The sequence below is a fragment of the Carlito syrichta genome, unplaced genomic scaffold, assembly GCF_000164805.1.
Source record: "Carlito syrichta isolate Samal-C Ts95f unplaced genomic scaffold, Tarsius_syrichta-2.0.1 Scaffold303378, whole genome shotgun sequence".
Lineage (NCBI taxonomy): Eukaryota > Metazoa > Chordata > Mammalia > Primates > Tarsiidae > Carlito > Carlito syrichta.
Genome location: NW_007247474.1, coordinates 263,652 through 282,451, shown reverse-complemented (window position 1 = coordinate 282,451; position 18,800 = coordinate 263,652). Strand labels below are relative to the sequence as shown.

Below are 18,800 nucleotides of genomic sequence, written 5' to 3'. Positions count from 1 at the left end.
TGAGACAGGCCTGGAACTGATGCTGTGAGCACAAAGGTAGCCAGGCCTTCTGTCTGCAGTTAGCCTTTCCTAGCTGTCAGGTTCATCTGTTATTTTAGTCCTTTGCTTTTCAAATTTTTGTACTACCTCTAAAGTTGAATAATATTTCTTACTTAGAGCTGATATTTAGAGTTACTTGGGAACTTGTAAAAAATCCTATACTTTATTTAATTTGTAAATATTCCTCTGACTAAGAAATGTATTTGCCACCACAAATTTAAGCCTTTGATAAACTAATGTGTAATGTCTACCAACACATTTTTGACTGTTTTGTCCTTTTTGGACACAAAATTCTTCATGCCTACAACCCCTGGCATTCTACCACCACCTGCATTTTTGGTTAAGACCCATCACCTGCAGGATCGGTTTGCGGCCTCTGGGAAGCAACACCCGTGGCCAAAGAAATTTGGGAAAACAAAGACTTGGCTCATTAAAAGTGTCAGATGATGGTTTCTGGCTTTGAAGAACTTTTAATTGGCTTTAGATGGGAGGTTTGTGTTTAAGTGTTTTGCTTTGTCTGAGATGTGACTTGACATGAGTTCCAAAAACAATTGGCTAGTTAGGTTTGCAGAAGGAATCATTGTGCTCCCTGTTAATCAGCTCTCCTCTCTCTGTTCCCCCTCATCCCTCTTCTGATTCCAGTGGTGCTTCATGCCCCACCTCCAACCAAGATCAAACGGGAGCTGCACAGCCCCTCCTCTGAGTTGTCGTCTTGTAGCCATGAGCAGGCTTTCGGTGCTAACTATGGAGAAAAGTGCCTCTACAACTATTGGTAAGTGGGTAAGCGGAGCCGAAGAAAGGCTGCCCAGAAAGACTCTGGAAGTAGCCATCAAGCTGAGTGTTCCAGGTATTATCAGAACACCCTCGGGTAGAACACGCCCTTCTTTCATAGCAACATAATCCTCTTGGTTTAGCCCAGTCCACCAGGGTCATTGTGCTGCACATGAAAGGCAAAACTGTCAAAGCCTTGGCTCTCTGCAGGGCATTATGCTCAGAGGGTACTCAGTCCTTCTAGGGAAAGAGCCTCAAATACTGAGATATTTGATTTGTGGCTTCAAGGCAGGTAATATATACTTCTTTATGTCTATCATATGTTAATGTGAACTTTAAGTACCAAAGAAGTAATCTTCAAATCAGAATATATGAAAAAGCCCTGATGCTTGTGCCCTTTACTTAAGAACATCCAAGCCCCAGGAATGAAGCTTTAATTTTAAATCATTCTTTGCTCTAGAAGATAAACATAGATCTGCCTCAAAGAGGGAGGAGAAGAGTTGTTAATTCTAGTGATGTTATGGCAGAAATTTACCTCTAACAAAGATTCTGACTAATTCCGGGAACCCTGGAATACTTGGGACAGGGGACCAAAGAATACCTGGCAAAGCATAAATTCTCCCCTTACCCATCCACCCTACACATGCATCTATGGAGAATTCTTTTAGATGGAGGGAAAAAGGAAACCGGAAGCAAGGGCTAAAATTATCTTTGAGAAAAATCACTAGAAGTGTTAAACAAGTCCCTGTGACGCAGTGTGTTTGTCACTTTTCTGAGGTACAAATATTCCCTCAGGGCTGCTAGCAATTTAACTATGTTAATGCTGTCATTTCCTGGCAACAATGGGCTGCAAACTAGTGTTTGGCTGGTCCTGGTAACCATGCTAATGGCTTCATTTCAATTTAATGGTTCCTTCTCTTTTTCTGTTCACAGTGCCTATGATAGGAAGCCTCCCTCTGGGTTCAAGCCATTAACCCCTCCTACCACTCCCCTGTCACCCACCCATCAGAATTCCCTATTTCCCCCACCTCAGGCAACTCTGCCCACCTCAGCGCATGCCCCTACAGCTGGCCCTGTTCAAGGTGTGGGCCCTACCCAGGCCCCCCATTCGCTTCCAGAGCCTGGACCACAGCAGCAAACATTTGCGGTCCCCCGACCACCACATCAGCCCCTGCAGATGCCAAAGATGATGCCTGAAAACCAGTATCCATCAGAACAGAGGTGGGTACTGCTCTGGGCTATCTTAACTGCCTTCATCACACATTTCTTTTCCTTTTAGGGCGAGGGGAAGTGGTTAGTCATATTTATAGGGTACCTAAAAAGTTTTCATTGCACTAAGGCATCTTGTGAGGTAAGATGAATAATAATATGAATATGACCTGTTTATATACCACCCTGTTCCCGGGGTACACCACATGATTTATAGACATTACGACATGAAGTAGGAGAGGGAGAGTTAATTAGTACTGTCTCCCCTATTAGAACTAGTGGAAGAGTAACTTAACCATGATTCAGGATACGCAATCTTGACCCTAGCAGAGGGTAGGTTCCTGGCTTCTCATTGGATACTGCCGCTAGAATAGAACTTTGGTTTATGTTGCCCATAATTACTTTATTACCCGTTTTACTTACATGTTAGGGAAGATTGCTGAGTTACAGCAGGTAGTATTACTCATCAGATTTTAACACATTTTAACAGTAGGAGATTAGCTAAGGACCTTATTTATATGTCTACTTTTGAGATAGAAATCTCCTGGTTATTCTCCAGATAGTTTTACATTCCTAATAAGGCTAAGGCATCAGGGATAACTTGACCTCTTCAAGTCCCAGCCTTCTAAGTCCATTATGTGTGGTATTCTAGAATTTTGGGTGTTGTGGCCTTCCTTATATAGGATGTTCTGGGGCCTTTTTTATTTCAAGTCTCTCTGGGATGAGGAGATCACTGTAGGAGGTTAGTTGTCAGTGATGTCACCAAGGGATGCGAGATGGTGAATTATATTTCATTTCTGTTTTTCTTGCTCTGCACTGGGCAGGTATGGGGGCAACATAGAGTGTGCTCTTCCCAGGCTTGGTCCATCCCAGATGCCTACCGATATTTATTTGGAGGTCACTTTATTTCTAGATGAAATGCAGAGGGAAAAAAAGGTTCCTTTGTCTGGTTCTGATCTCTTTCCCCTTTTGCTCTGAAAGTCACCATAAAGAACTGCACAGTATGGCTCGTTGGTGTTTATTCCCTTGTTTAAGCTAAAGTGTTTATTCCCTTGCTTAAGCTGAGGACCACAAACACCAGTGCTGTACTGGGCCCAAGGAAGTGAGCCTTGATTGGGTGGCTGGCTCAGGAGTGGGCCTCTTGCCTCTGGGGGCTCATCTGGAGAAGACAGCTGCCACTGAGATTTTGGCAATTTGGTACCTTATTAACAACCTTGTACACTTCAAGAGAATTTGGAAACTTGTTTTTTTATGTAAAAATTGCAGTTTTTTTTTTTTTAAGTTGGCAACTAATTCAAATTAAAAACAACAACACTTTGCAGACTAAACAAAACTTCTCTGTGAGCATAATCACCCTGCAGACCTGCCAATTTGTGAACTCTGGCCTAGATACCATCTTTATTTTAAAAGTTTTTTGGTGTTTTATACAGCATTTAGCTGATTTTCTGCAGAGGTTATTAAATGGGAAGGAGGGATGCAGTGGGGCGTATATTCACTATTTGAAATACTTAGCAAACTTTGTTGTGGCATGTATAAAGGAAAATCACTTTATGTTAAATATTTTCCATATATTTATTTCCCCTCAATTATTGGTTGTGTTTTTTTTGTTGTTTTTTTCCGTTTATTTTTTGAGTCGGAGTCTCACTCTTGTTGCCCAGGCCACCGCAGCCCTGAACTATTGGGCTCAGACAATCTTTACGCCTCAGCCTTCCAGTTAACTGGAACTACAGGTGTGAGCTACCACATCTGGCTAATTTTTTGATTTGTTGTCGAGACGGGGTCTCTCCAGGTTTCCCGGGCTGGTCTCGTACTCCAGAGTGCTGAGATTACAGGCTTGAGCCACCACCGCACCCAGGCTGTTGTTTTTTTTTTAATATAGGAGGCTTATGTAACATATTGTATTAACAGTTACCTGAGCTGGGGAAGACATACCCTAATGCCTCTGGAGGATACCAGTCCTCCTGCAGCCTGCAGACAGGGCCTCAGATGTGAAGCACGTTTGTCTTCAGGCTACCCAGCTGCCTCTAAAAAGGCAGAGGTCTGGATTCCTGAGATTTATGAGAGATCTACTACCCTCAGGTGTTCAAAGAGAGACAGGCAGAAACCAGAAAGTAGGTATTTCTTTTTCAGGGTTATCCTTCCTTAAAGTCTGCCTATCCATTTGGACTTGTTTGGCACTCTGCCTTTAGGAATGATGAGTCTAAAATAAAAAGACCTCACATACATTGGAGTCCTACAGAGATCCTTGAGAGAATTAAGGTGAAGCATTCAGCAGCTCCTGAATGGATAAAAACAACACGGGTGCTTAGGCGCTCTGTCTCAAAGTCAAAGTGCATGAGGGTAGAGGGGGAGGATTTTAAAATACAGATTTCTTGCTCCACCCAGAGATTGAGTTGGTAGATCCAGAGCAGTGCCTGGATGTATTATTGTCATACTTTGAGAAATCATGATCCAACTCTCTCCATTATCCTCCTCCCTATTCCATCCTATTTCTTCTTAAAGCATATATTACCCTGTACTCTCTCGTGAGTTTTGTTCTTATTGCCCTTCTGCTAATAAGGTTATCCGTATGATATCTGTGTAACACAAAATATATCAAAAACATGATGGTGATTTTGCTTATAGAGACTGGATAGCATACAGAAAATGAGACAGACTAAAATCCCTGGGTTTGATTTTGTAAAAGTAATAGTAATTACAGTCATGTGTGATATCAAGCTTAATAATTACACATTTAATAAATTTTATGCCTGCCTGAAAGTGGGACAGATTGTTTCCATTGATAACTATAGTTTGTTCTTTGCTTCAAAACAGAACTCTTAACACAAATGTATGGCATTTTGCAGGATAGAAGGAAATAGTCTTATTTGAACTTTAAGAGCTTAGTGACCAAGGCAGAGTATAAAACCCCTTTTTTTCAGATAATAAATCTGTCTTCAAAGCAGCTAAAGAATTTCCTAAAGCTCAAATAGACACATACAGAGTCCTGCATTCAGAAACCAAAACTACACCAACGGTTTTGTTTATGATTTTCTTTGTGTTGCTAGCATCCACTAATGTCTTCTAAAAGCTGAGTAAGTGACCTTGATAATAAATCTGTTTCGACCTTGAACTTTATCCATCTCTTAAACTTCAAAATCTTACTAAATTCCTACATCCTGCTTAATCTAAACCCATATCTTAACACATATCTTTTGTGCTTGCTCAGTATGCCTTATCTGTTCTATTTAAGGATAAAAACCATGATTTAGACCCCTTCCTTTAGACATATTTAGCCCTATGTCTTATTTGCCTTCAGTATTGAGAGTGATGGAAGTTTGCTAGGATTATACTTTAAACAACTAAAATGAAATCTAATCAAAAGTACATTCTTACTAGGTGTGGGGGCACATGCCTGTAGTCCCAGCTACACTACTCGGGAGGCTGAGGCAGGAGGATCAAGTGAGGCTGGGAATTCTTGACTGTAATATACTATGCTGATCATTCCTCACAAAGTTCGGCAGCAATATGGTGACTTCCTGGGAGCGGGGAATCACCACCAGGTTGCCTAAGGAGGGGTGAGCCAGCCCAGATGGGAAACAGAGCTGGTCAAAACTCCTTTGCTGATCAGTAATGGGATCTTGCCTATGGATAGCTACTGTACTCCAGCCTGGGCAATATAGCAAGATCTTGCTCTAAAATTTAATAATAAAGAAAAAAGTACGTTCTTAATGTTTTATATAATCTTAGTATCTTAGTATAATCTTCATAGCTCAATTTATTTTTAGAGGCTAAATACTGTGTTTGCAAGCCATGATTTATATTGGTGATTTCCTCCCTGCAAGGAGGGGGGAAAAACATGTAATTTGGCATGTTCCGACATGTTCCATTTATCCTGAAAGACCAGTTGCTCCTGGAAGAGGAGTCCTTTTCCTTCAGCCATCTCAATCTTGTAGTTTTTTCATTGAGTTATTTACAGTGTTTATGTGTGCTGGGTAGAGGAACTTGGAAAATATTCCAATGTTATACCCATAGTACTGGCCATGTCTATTTTTGACTTTTATTATACCATTTCTCATTGCATCTTGAGTTAAGGAAAGCCCCACAATTCCACTGAAAATGCTCCACTAAGAAATGTATTCCCTAAGATTTTTGGAATACACTAACTACTCTCATTCACTTGATGTCAAGAAAAGAGGCAAAAACCCCAAAACAGACAAGACTAAAGAAAATACTTTGGTATGGAAGAACCCTCTGCTTCTAGATAAACTATTGAGGGCATCAGTACAACCTGCCAGAATCATCAGCAAAAGGCTGGTTGGGTGCAGTGTCTTCTGCAGGAGTATAGTATAATCTGTTTGAGAACATTCTCTCCCTCAGTGGTTATGATCAAGGCTTCAAAACGTAGAAGGATGGGCTAAGTTTTCTGGAATTTTGGTTTAATAAAAACTACTCATTCCTTAAAGAGCCAGATAAATTAAGAGATTTAATATACTCAAGTTTTTCTCATTTCTACTTCCTCTTTTAAAGTCCATTACTCTTAAAGTAAATTGCGGTTCATTTTTGTCCTTCAGATTTTGTAGTAATTTTTAGAGAGGAAAGAATTTGACTGTGAGTCACATTTGTAGCCTGGCCTGGAATAAAGTGAATGTGTCTGACGCATCTCTTCTCCATGCACCCGTTAATAGCATGTTACATATGGCAGCACAAATTCACTTTGGGATCCAGAACTGAGGGTCATGGATGCGTAATGGAATCTTCTTTGACAGAATAATGTACTTCTGTTAGAGTGTAGAGGGGTTTTAGTTCTAAATCTTAAAAGGGCTTGTTTTCAGCATTTCATCATGTTTTTCTGTAATTTTTTGGTTATCTTTTAACAAGCAAAAGGAATCTTCCTCTTAATCCCCAGTTTAATGAAAGTTTTTTTTTTTTAACATGAATGGATATTGAAATGTATCAAACATTTTTTCTGCCTCCATTGAGATGATCAAATAATTTTTCTCTTTTAATTTCTTAATGTGATGCATTGACATTGACTTGCATGAAACCAGCCTTGAATTCTTGTGGCAAACCTGGCTTGTTTAGTATGTACTTTCTTTTATACATTGCTGAATTTGGTTTTCTAATATATATTTAGGATTTCTACATCTGTATGAATTCATGGTTGAGAAAAATGTATATTTTTTTCTTTCTTATGTTGTCCTTGTTGGGTTTCATCATTAAAGTTACATTCATCAAGTGAGTAGAGGATGTCCTTTTTCTATTCTATATTCTAGAATATTTCATGTGAAATTGGAATTTTTTTATTCCTTGACTTTGGAGGTGTTTACCAGTAGAACTGTTTGGGCCTGCTATTTTCTTTGTGGGAAGATTGTTAAGTACTGGTTCATTATCTTCACTCCTTACAGTTTTGCTCTAGATATCTATTTAGTTGAATAAATTTAATAAATTACTTTTTCTGAGAGTGTTCATTTTGTGTGAGTTTTAAAATTGGCATGAAGTTTATTTGTGATACCCTTTTAAAAATCTCTACAGCATCTACAGTAGTCTCTCAGTTTTTAAATTATTTGTCTAGACCTTTTTTATTTCTTAGTCTTGGCAGACAACATCGTCTTTTCAACCAATCAACTTTCGACCTTGCCTGTTCTCTTTATTGGGTGTTTTCTATTTCATTGATTTCTGCTCTTACACTGATTTCTATTCTTTCTGGGTTTTTTGGATTTATTCAATTTTTATAACTTATTTGGTTGTATGATTTTCTCATTAATTTTTGGCCCCCTTTGCATAAGCATATAGCAAAATGTCTTCTACGGCTGGAGCGACCATACATGGAGGCTTTGCCAGGTCACTTATGCCTTGTCTGTAAGTGAATGCTAATAACTTTCCCTTGCACGCCCCAAAGTATCCTGGTTTGAACAGTCAGTTATTTGACCTCCCTAACCAAGTCTTGCTTTTAGCTGTTTCACACAAGTTCTGTCTTGTGGCATTTAAAAAATTCAGCTATGGGTATTTTCTATTATTTCTTTCAAACTTGCAGCTCTTAAAATGTTTCTTAATTTCTAAACATCGGGGATTTTTCTAAGTGCCTGAACTATATGATTTTTATTTAAATGACATAAGGGAGTGTCTTAAGACGAGTATAGAAACAATTATAGAAACAGTATAGTCCAGTGGCTCTGACAGACCTGGGGTTGAATCTCAGCTCTGCTACAGTGTCACATCAGGCAGGCATTTAACTTCTGTAAGCTTTGGTTTCTTCAACTGAAAAATGAGAGCATAGTAGATACCACATGGAATCATTGGGTAGATTAAACCACACTGGGACAGAAGTGTTCAGTAAATGTTAGCTTCTATGGTAATTTTAGTTTTAAAAAATCAGTTTCATTATGTAAACTACACTAAGGAAATCTTCATTAAATGATGCTGGTACCACAAACTTAGACACTTCAGTTGCTTCATTGTTAATGTTATTTTTGTAAAATGTAAAGCTCCCTTTATCCCTATCTTTCATTGGCAAACTTATCGATGCTGTATGTACAACGAATACTTTCGTCATCTGATATCCTGGGGACATGTCCTATTTTCATCACCTTCCTTCTCCAGTATTTGATCTTGAGAAGTCAGACAAGCATCTAAGCCTAGAAAGGGCATATGTTTTTTGCTCCTTGTTGCTCATTGTCCTATCTTAGTTTAGTTTGGCCAGTTGGAGTCTAAATAACATTGACAGGCCTCACAGAGTCCTGGGAGTTGTTTCAGAGTTCTTTGGTTTGCTTTTAGGGACAGGGTTTGGCTCTCGGCTGTATGGCAGGAAAATAAATGTTCGTGTGAAGTTGGCACATTGCCACTTGCAGTAAAAATCAGCATTCTCTTTCTGAAAAAGGAGAGTGAATATTAGCAGGCAACTAGTGGGCTCTTTTATTTTGACTTGTGTGTGGCTTATGTGTGATAGTCTTCTCCTCGTTCTTTAACATCTTCCATTACATTTGTACAGCTTCTGATTTTAGCTTGGGGGTTGCACAGAGAAGATGGGACAGTTGAAGATAATGTATATTGAGAACTTACCAGTGAGCTGGCCCTGTTACATGCATTATCTTATATAATCTTTACACAGTGATCCTGACTGTCCTTATTTTATTGGTGAGAAAACTGAGGCTCAGAGCAGTTAGATAACTCACCCAAGGTCACACAGCTAGTAAGTGGTAAAGATTGGATTCCAGCCCAGGATATATCGACTTCACAACCAGAGACTCTTACCCAGTGGTGCTGCGTCTTGATTTTTTGTCTTCTTTCCTTAGCCTCAACATTAGGAAATATTAAGTGGGTGGTGTTGGTTTCTTGGCCAATTTTATGTATCATCTCTCAGCTGGCCTCTGAACTGTCACTTCTTCACCTGGCATCATAGCCAATGTGTAGCCTTCATCGAATCTGCACTTTTCTCCTTTTTTTCCTGTAAGCATTGTGTTTACTCTGTGTGTTGGCAGCAGAAACTGAAAAGGAAATGCAGAAAAAGCATCTAACGGTTTTCATAACGTAAACCAAATGTTGGTAGCGTGGGTGAGCTCTTGGGAGGAAAGGCACTGTATAAATCTGACAAATAAATAACTGGTTCTTTAAATAAACTGGCACTGAAAAGACCTTAATCTATGACCTATTGAATTTAGGTTTATTTGGTAGTCAGAAGATTCCCTTTCCTCACCAAATGTGAGTTTCTTGCGCATGCACTCTGTTGGGCTAATGGGGGCGGGGGTGGAAGGAAGGGAGGAGGTTAAAGGAAGAAAGAAGAGGTTGTTGGGAACCAAGCAGCTTCTTCAATGAAAGTGATTGCCTGCCTTGGAAAATAAGAAGCATCTTTGTCATAGCTGTATTATATATACAACACATTCTTAGATACTTCAAAAGGACTATGGAGAAGGAGGGAAAGGGGTTCAAATGAAGGTCAGTGAGTAAAGTTCATAGAATGTATTTTGAGAACAAGAACTCTGAAGGACTTTACTAATCTGCAAATAAAAGACATTATCAACTGCAAGCTCTGAGAGAATCTTACTTCTAAATATGTTGGTTTTTGTTACCTACCCCTAGGATCCCCTTTGCCACTTTGCTCTCTCAAAACAAACCAATAGTGAACAATTCCAATGTAGAATCTATTCTGAAGATTCCTAAGCTTCATGCGTCCTTAAAGTTATGCTGGGAGGAGGGGACGAGGTTATTGGCTGGTGCCCTTATGGAAATATCTTTTCCTGAGGAGGACATACCATGCCAACTCTAGAGTTTCATTCTGGAAGGTGAGAAGATGAACACTAAGCAGAAGTGGGGCCTTCAAGCCTGCCAGCTGCAGAGGCTTTGGTTACAGAACTGAGTGGTCCATGCCATCTCCTGGCTATCAAAGGAGCTGATTTGTGGAGGTCACCTTTGAAGGCGCTGGGATGGTAGCATAGGGCAAAGGGAGAGAAAATGGAAGTTTTGTTACCGTTCCTTGCAAGCAGTGTAAGATTGGGACACATCGCAAAAATAAGGCCTTATGAATATCTTTGTCTTTGTTTTCTTTTTTCTTTTCTTTTTTTTTTTGAGTTGGAGTTTCGCCCCGTCACCCTGGTTGGAGTGCAGTGGCACACTCACGGCCACCCCAGCGTCAACCTGCTGGGCTCTGGCGATCCTTCTGCCTCAACCTTCCAAGTAGCCAGAACCACAGGCATGCGCTACCACACCCGGCTAATTTTTTATTTTATTGTAGAGATGACATCTTGCCAAGTTCCCCGGGCTGGTCTCGAACCCACTGGCTCAGGCAATCACTCACCTCGGCCTCCCAAAGTGCTGGAATTACAGGCTGAGCCACTGAGCCTAGCCTGTCTTTGTTTTCTAAAAGAATTCCCTTCAGGTTTGCAGTGTGCTGCTGGTGCCTGTGTTCTAAATGTCAAGTGTAAACCTGAATTAGAAATTTACACTTCTTCAAAGACTGGAAGAAGTTTCTTTAAATAACAGCAACCTGATGAAGTTCTGCCGTAGGGCACTCAGTGCCCCAGTGAAAGGCTTTCAACCCCACTGTATTGAATGTTGTATTGTTTGTAATACTTACTTAAGACATTGACCAGGCAGATTCAGAGGCTTTGGTGTTGGAATAAGAGGATATGTAAATTGCTCAGTGAACTTCATATTATCAAGTGATCTTATGGTACTGTTTCAGAAGGGTAGTAAAGACTCACACAGAACATATCGCCATGCTGTACCCTGATCTAAACAGTTTTATCTACACCTAAATCTCCTGAGTTTAAGATTTTAAATCTTGATGTTCTAGAAATCTGTTGGCCACCTGTTCCCACAGATTGATTCATATTCAATTTAAATTATTTTATTAAAGCTATTAATAGAATTCAAGTTAAAAAGTAAAGAATAAGACCTTAGTATCACAGGATTATATTGTTGATTTTTATAACTCATTGACATTATTTGAACCATAACTCCTACTTTGTATCTGGCCACATATATCACACAAATGCTTTTCTTTATATATATAGATTGGTGCCTCATGCACACAAGTGTTTCATGGATTGGGGTTCACTCATCTTTAACCTTCACAACCATCCTCTGAAGTCTTTTCCAATCTTTCAATGACTATGGCTGTGGCAGAAGCCATGCTTTATAGACATTATTGTATTTCTCTATTTCTGAAGCATTTGAAGAATAATAGATCCCCATGTCAAAGATAAGGGAAGAAAGCCGAGAAACTTTGCCCCCATCACTTCCGTAGTAAGGGATGACAGGCTTTCCCTTCAACACTGCCCACCCACCAGGGAAAGGACAGTTGACACATGTCTGAGTTTATCTGACAGCTGTGGTATTAAAGGTACTTGGGGTTTTTTAAAATTATTTGTTATTTTTTTGTAGAGATGAGGTCTCACTATGTTGCATAGAATGGTTTCTATTGTTGGGCTCAAGCAGTCCTCCCATCTCAATCTTCTACAGTGCTGGGATTATAGGCAGGAGCCACTGCGCCTGGCCAGGGATACTTGTTGATAATAACAATAACTAAAGGTTTTTATTGTTCTGTCTTGTAAAAATAATGCATATTTATTATTAAACTGCAAATGAGCAAAAAGGAAAATCACCTAAAACTATACTCCAAAGATAAGTAGTGTTAACATTTAGGTGTTAATCCCCGACTTTTTTTTTTTTGAGTCAGCATCTCACTCTGTCACCCAGGCTGGAGTGCAGTGGTATACTCAGGGCCACCACAGCCTTGACCTGCTGTGCTTAGGTGATCCTTCCGCTTCAGCCTTCAGGTAGCTGGAACCACAGGCACTCACCACCACGCTGGCTAATTTTTTTATTTATTGTAGAGACAAGATCTCGTCAAGTTGCCCGGACTGGTCTCAAACCCCTGGGCTCAGGCAGACCTCTTCCCTCTGCCTCCCAAAGTGCTGGGATTATAGGCGTGAGCCACTGCGCCTGGCTAAACCCATGATTTTATATGACACCATAATACTTTATTATTTTTGCTAAACTTTAATGATCTGTGTATTGTTTGATATGTCAAAAATGATGCATATTGTATCATTTCTAATGGTTGCTTTCAACTAAACTAATATATCACAATGTACTTAGCCAGTTCCCTTATTTCATGTGGTACATTTGCATTGTGACCATGTTTGAAGCTGTAGCTAATCATCTTTGATTCAAGTGCTGTTTATGTACCTGGCACAGAATTATTAACTGCTTGCTCATCCTCCAAGATAACAGGGAAAAATATTTCTCTTTTTACTTTGTACTTTTTTGATCACTGATGAAGTTAAACTTTTTGTTTATGACGGACCATTCATAGTTCTTCTTTAGTGATTTTCTTGTTTATTTCCTTTACCCATTTTTTTTCCTCTTGAGGTATTTATTTTTTATTTCTTTTTAAAATTTCTTAATGTTGACAATACCAACATTACTCTATCTGTTAGACATTTTTCCTCATTTTACTTTTGGTTTTGTTTCTGGTGTTTCCTGGCAACTACAGATTTTTTCCCCCAGTTTGGTTATTTTTCTTTTGGTTTTGTTTCTGGTGCCTTTTACACTTACAGAGATTTATGAAGTGAAGTATATTCATGTTTATGTTGATGATTTATGCTGTTGGTATGATAGAAAGGTTTTCTGTCACTATTTTTTGTAAGTTGTCATATATTTACTTTCATGTTATGGTTTTAATTTTTACATTGAAATCTTTAATCTCTATGAAATTTATGTTGGCATGTGGTATAAAATGATATCTAACATTTTCTTCCACTAATTTGAAATGCTAACTTTAACCAGTAGTAAATTTTGGAATATAGTTCAGTCTTTGGCTTTCCATTCAATTCTTTTGATCTGCCAGTCTTTCAATTCTCACATTAGTTTCAATTATTGTAGTTTTATAACATGTCAGTATCTAGTAGGTCATTATTTCATTTAATAAAATTAATCTTTTAAATAAAGTTTAGAATCATTTGTCAAATTGGTTAGAAAGACATTTGCTTTTATAGAATAATTTTCAGTGAATCAATAGCTTCAAAGTCCTAAAGATTTTCTCTATACTTAGATCTTTCTTTTCCTCAGAAAACAATTTTAAGATTTTATTCTTATATGGCATATACGTTTCCTGATTATTCCTAGGAATTTTATGGTTTTTATTGCTATCATGAATGAGATTTTCTCTTTTTTTAACTAGATTTTCTAATTGGTTAATCTGTGTTCTTCAGTCTTTAAAAAAATTCTACCACAGGCGAGAGAATGGACTCGTGAATAAACATATGTGTATATGTTCATGTTATTTGCAAATAATTGGTCTTATATATATATTTAGATACATAATTTTTTCCATCTGTACAGATATACTGTGCATGAAATAAACATACATGGAAGATAAGAGGCTACCACATCATTGCTTTGATTATTTTTTTGCCACTCTCTGGCTCAATGTGCAGTGTGATTTTGGAAAGAGGGTAAAATGTCCAGAAATAAGCATTCATAAGTACTTTGCAAATAATTTCATTACTCTGACTTCTAGTTCAGTGTGTTAGTTAAATAAGAAAATGTCTTTCGTTTTACAGATTTCAGAGACAACTGTCTGAACCCTGCCACCCCTTCCCTCCTCAGTCAGGAGTTCCCGGAGATAATCGCCCCAGTTACCACCGGCAAATGTCAGAACCTATTGTCCCTGCAGCTCCTCCACCCCCTCAGGGATTCAAACAAGAATACCATGACCCACTCTATGAACACGGGGTCCCAGGCATGCCGGGCCCCCCAGCACACGGGTTCCAGTCACCAATGGGAATCAAGCAGGAGCCCCGGGATTACTGCGTTGATTCAGGTTAGCATAAAATCATGCCATTCATCTCTTCATTTTTGCATCTGTCTGTCTCATTATTTTTGAATGTGGAGAGCCTTGAGAGAATAGTTTTATAAGAATTGCTCCCAAAGAACTTAGGAGCTAGTAATAAGCTGACATGTTTATATACAACTGAATATAAAACAAAACACAAAAGCTGTTTTTTTGCGGTTGGTGCTAAAGGAATATGAGGGTGGTTTGTAGGTGTTCAACCTTTCCCTTGTATACTTTTCTTAAAGACTGTGGGGAAAGTTAAGGCAGTATGGACTTAAATGGCTTTTGCAAATAGAATGGTATATAGAAATTGCTCTGGGCCTTCTCTGAGATAATACGTAGATCGCGCCATTCAGGCAGAAATTGGTTATGGGAAAGACTGGGAAGGTAAGCAGAAGGGAGACACCTGTCGCTTTATGACAAACAAACTACTAAGTGTCAGGCAGTGATAACTTGTAAAAATTTCCTGGCATTCCTCTTAAAAGCTTTGATGTGTTTTTCTTAAAAGTGGGCATAACCAGCAACATTTTTTCCTTGGGAATTGACATTTGAATCTATCCTGATGGGTCTTTCACCCCACCCTATTCCCTTTAAGCAAGATGCTCAATAGATGTTACCCTATCAATAATTCTTTGATCTCAGTTGTGTTCCTAGGGTGAAGGCTCATCTCACATGGCATCACTCAGTTTATTGTCTTTCCTCTTGATAACATGATTCCTGAAGAATAGATCACTTAAGTGTGATTGGTTTCAGTGTAACAGTCCTGACATGGCAAAAATATACCAAACTGCAATCCCCCACTCCTGCCAGTTCTTCATAACTTCAGATACCCTAATCCCTTTGGCCTAAAAATACTCACACCTCTTGGAGCAGAATTAGACGTGACCACCAGGAGTAAAGGGAAGCAAGATCTAAAGCAATTCTCTTCCCCTTCCCCACCCTAAAGCCCGGGAGTCAGTATAGGCAAGAGGTCAAGCTTGGCCTTTTGAAAGCCAACTTTTTTTCCTACCATTAGCTCTCACCAGATGAGTGAATTTTGAGAGTGAGGCATCATTTTGTTTCTTTGGGGCCTTGATTAGGAGTGTCCTCCTTTAAAATGGTGTGTTATATTGTTTCCCATGCCATGTTGCTTTTTAGGGTAGTACCTCTTTCCCAGAACGAGGCCAAAAAGACAGACCCTGGAGCAGGAGAATGTTTAGGGTCTTTACTACAGAGTTGCAACTGACCAACGTATAGAAGTTATTGAGGGGTGTGTATTCACCTGTGTTTTCTTTCAGAAGTGCCTAACTGCCAGTCATCCTACATGAGAGGAGGTTATTTCTCCAGCAGCCATGAAGGTAAGGAGCTTGCTTTTAAAAAAAACAATCAGTGAGTGGATTGCTTGAGCCCGCGGGTTCAAGACTCGCCTGGGCAGCGAGACCTCATCTCTACAGTAAATCAAAAAATCAGGTGGGCATGGTAGTGCATGCCTGTAATTCCGGCTACTTGGAAGGCTGAGGCGGAAGGATCGCCAGAGCCCAGCAGGTCGAGGCTGCGGTGGCCGGGAGCGGCCACCACACTCCAGTCTGGGCGACAGAGTGAGACTCCAACTAAAACAAAAACAAAAATCAAATTAAAAAAAAAACCCTCAAGGTTATAATTTTAATCTGTTAGTTTCCAGGCTAAGATTTGAGATCATAGATTAAACCTTCCTTAGCTCATGAACATGAGAGCTCGTCAATTGTAATCTTAGGCTATTTTGCACAGAGTTTAAGCCATGCGCATATGTACTGCGAGAGCTGCCATCATTTTCTATAGCAATGATCCTAACTTTTAAGAGTTTATAGGACAATATGCAGGGAAAAAAATGAACCCACCTGGTTGCCACATTTCCAGACATTGAAGTTACATAGCTTTCATTACACAACGGGCATAAGCTGAATTTAAGAATTATGTCAGTGAGGATGGTTTTATATGGGTCCAAAGATGCCTTAGAAAAGAGTTTTAAAATATATTTCTAGGTTTGACTTTGGGTTGATAACTCTGCATTGTAATTATTATATGATAAATGGTTGCTGCTTTTAACATGGAAAAGAAATTTAAAGTGTTCTTTATTAACGGTGAGAGGGCTGGTGGGAAGGTGAGCTGGCAGAGGTAACATTACGGGGGAAGGGTGTGGAGAGGTTGATGAGATGCTATAGAAGTATGTTATGTACAAAATGCATTGTAGAAGGACACAAAAAACGTTTTCCAATTGAATAAATAAAAAACACCTGAGGAGAAACATGAGGAGAGATATAAAGTAATTCACCCACAAGCACGAATTATCGCATGTTCTGACATTTGTATGTGGAGATGATAGTTTTATGTCAAGGGTATTTCTGTCTGTTCAACTTCTTATGCCCAATCCTTTTGAGACGAACTTAATTCAATAAGTCTGACTATAATCTCACTATAATTAGGATCAGGAGCAGTGGGCAGGGTTGAGTCTTTGTTAGCACTGACCTAATTGAGGTGAAAGTAATTTAGAACAAATAAGATGCATAAATGTTCTATACCATATGACTTCAGAGAAGTTGTCAGAATGGAACTAGAATCTCAATTTGCCAAAGGAGCTTGCTTTTGAGCTAGTTGGTTTAAAAATACAAACTTTTATTGTTTATTCTTAGCACAAGTAGTAAATATTGAATGCACAAAATTGAGAAGATACAGACAGGCAAAAAGATGAAAATTAAATCTCATTGTCTAGAGGTAATCATTTACTTTCCCTATAGTCTTCCAGTCTTTTCTGAGCATATATAGATATAAAATTGTACAGATCATACAGGACTTACTATTTTATAGCCTTTTTCTTCAACAGTAGTCATGAACTCATATTGAACACATGTTTCAAACACTGTTCTGAGTTCTTTGCTTGCATTAATTTGTTTAATCCTCATGGGATCCTCGTGGTCCTATAGGATAGATACTTCTATTAGCTCCATAGTATAAAGAGGAAACCGAGGCTCAGAGAGGTTAAAAGATTTGCCCAACGTCGCATGTCTATGAGGGGGTAGTGCCCGAATTCTGAGCCAAGCCCTGTGAACTCCAGGGCCCATATACTCTGTCTCCTTCCATGCTCTACAACCAATAAAGGCTCTGTAGCATCAAACATTCCTCTGTGATTTCTTATTTAATGACTGCACAGTACTCGCTGCAGGAGTATTCATTTAGATCACCTATTACTGAAAATGTAGGTATTTCCCTGATTGTTCACAAATTCAACATTAATCTAGCTAAATCTTTTCTGCATTTCCTTGATTAATTCTTGAAACTGAACTCTTGAAATTTCTGAGTAAAAAGGGTTTGACATTTTTCAAGGAATCTGCTGCTAGTTTTTGTGAGGTTCTGTGTTTTATTGTTTTTAGTGCATTGTCACAGATTTCTAAAAAATAATAAGATGTGAATCAACAGGAAGAGGGGAAGCCTTTTGTGGGGGAAGGAGAGTTGAACCTTTAAGCTCCTGCATGAATGGATGGCATTATCAAATCGGTGGACACATTTGAGGGGAAAGGAACCCTGGTGGGGACTGAGATGAAGTTTGTGGGGCATGAAGAATGTGGGGTGCTTGAGAGATGGGCTCACAGCTTAAAGTTACCCTTCTGGGCAAAGGCATGACTTGAAATGGTAGGTTCCGGGTTTCCCTTCTGAACACTGAAATAAGGAAGAATTTTTTTTCTTAGAACAGGTTCCCCAGAAGTATGTTTTCTGTCAAATGCATCTCTCCATAAATATTTAAAGCAGTGTAACTCCCCATACCTGTGGCATCGGCTTCACCTGGGACTTTTTAGAAATACACACACATTCTCAGGACCCACCCAGACCTACTGAACCAGAAACCCAGGGGTGGAGACCCAGCAATCTGTTTTAACAAGCCCTGCAGGAGCTGATGTACCTTCAAGTTTGAGACCTACAGAGTAGTGATTTTCAACTTGGGCCACACATTAGAATTACCTGGTGAGCTTCTAAAACTTTTGATGCCCTGGCATCATCCAGAGCAATTAAATTAGAAATTCTAGGGTGGGACCCAGGCTTTAGTAGTTGTTTAAGTTCCCCAGGTCATTCGAGTGGGCATCCAAGGTTGAGAACCACTGGCCTCTAGTATTTTAAATGAAGGTCAAAAGAGCTGATATCCATGAAACACTGACTGTTTTTTTTTAAGTGATTAGTTCATAAGCGTGGTCTCTGGATAGCTGCTTTCCGATTGACTTGATTAGATGAGAGACCAAGTCTTGTTTCACTGGACACCCTGTGATATTCTGAGTGAATGTCCAGCCCTGGAAAGGAAGGGCTGTCTACTGGGCCACTGGCTGTGGTGGGCACAGCTGTGTGGGGCTCTCTTCCAGGTTCCTGACTGTTTTTACAGAAGCAGTTGATGTCTGCAGCAGGCAAACTAGGAGGGAGTGGGGGAAGAGAAGGAGGAAAACATTTTACATAATTACAACAT

General features: G+C 39.4%; 1 protein-coding gene across 2 annotated transcripts in view; it reads left to right on the top strand.

Moving 5' to 3' along the window:
- The first annotated feature begins 676 nt into the window (after window positions 1-676).
- LOC103260890 (ETS translocation variant 5) overlaps window positions 677-18,800 on the top strand; it is a 32,760-nt gene continuing 14,636 nt past the window's right edge. The window contains exons 1-4 of one of the 2 annotated variants that reach the window (XM_021712605.1): window positions 677-811; window positions 1,744-2,031; window positions 14,064-14,323; window positions 15,613-15,672. In XM_021712605.1, the coding sequence (XP_021568280.1) occupies window positions 1,988-2,031; window positions 14,064-14,323; window positions 15,613-15,672 (364 nt within the window). In that variant the 5' untranslated portion in view covers window positions 677-811; window positions 1,744-1,987. Of the gene's footprint in view, window positions 812-1,304; window positions 2,032-14,063; window positions 14,324-15,612; window positions 15,673-18,800 lie in introns of those variants that run through there. The other variant, XM_008058550.2, reaches the window with a different exon arrangement.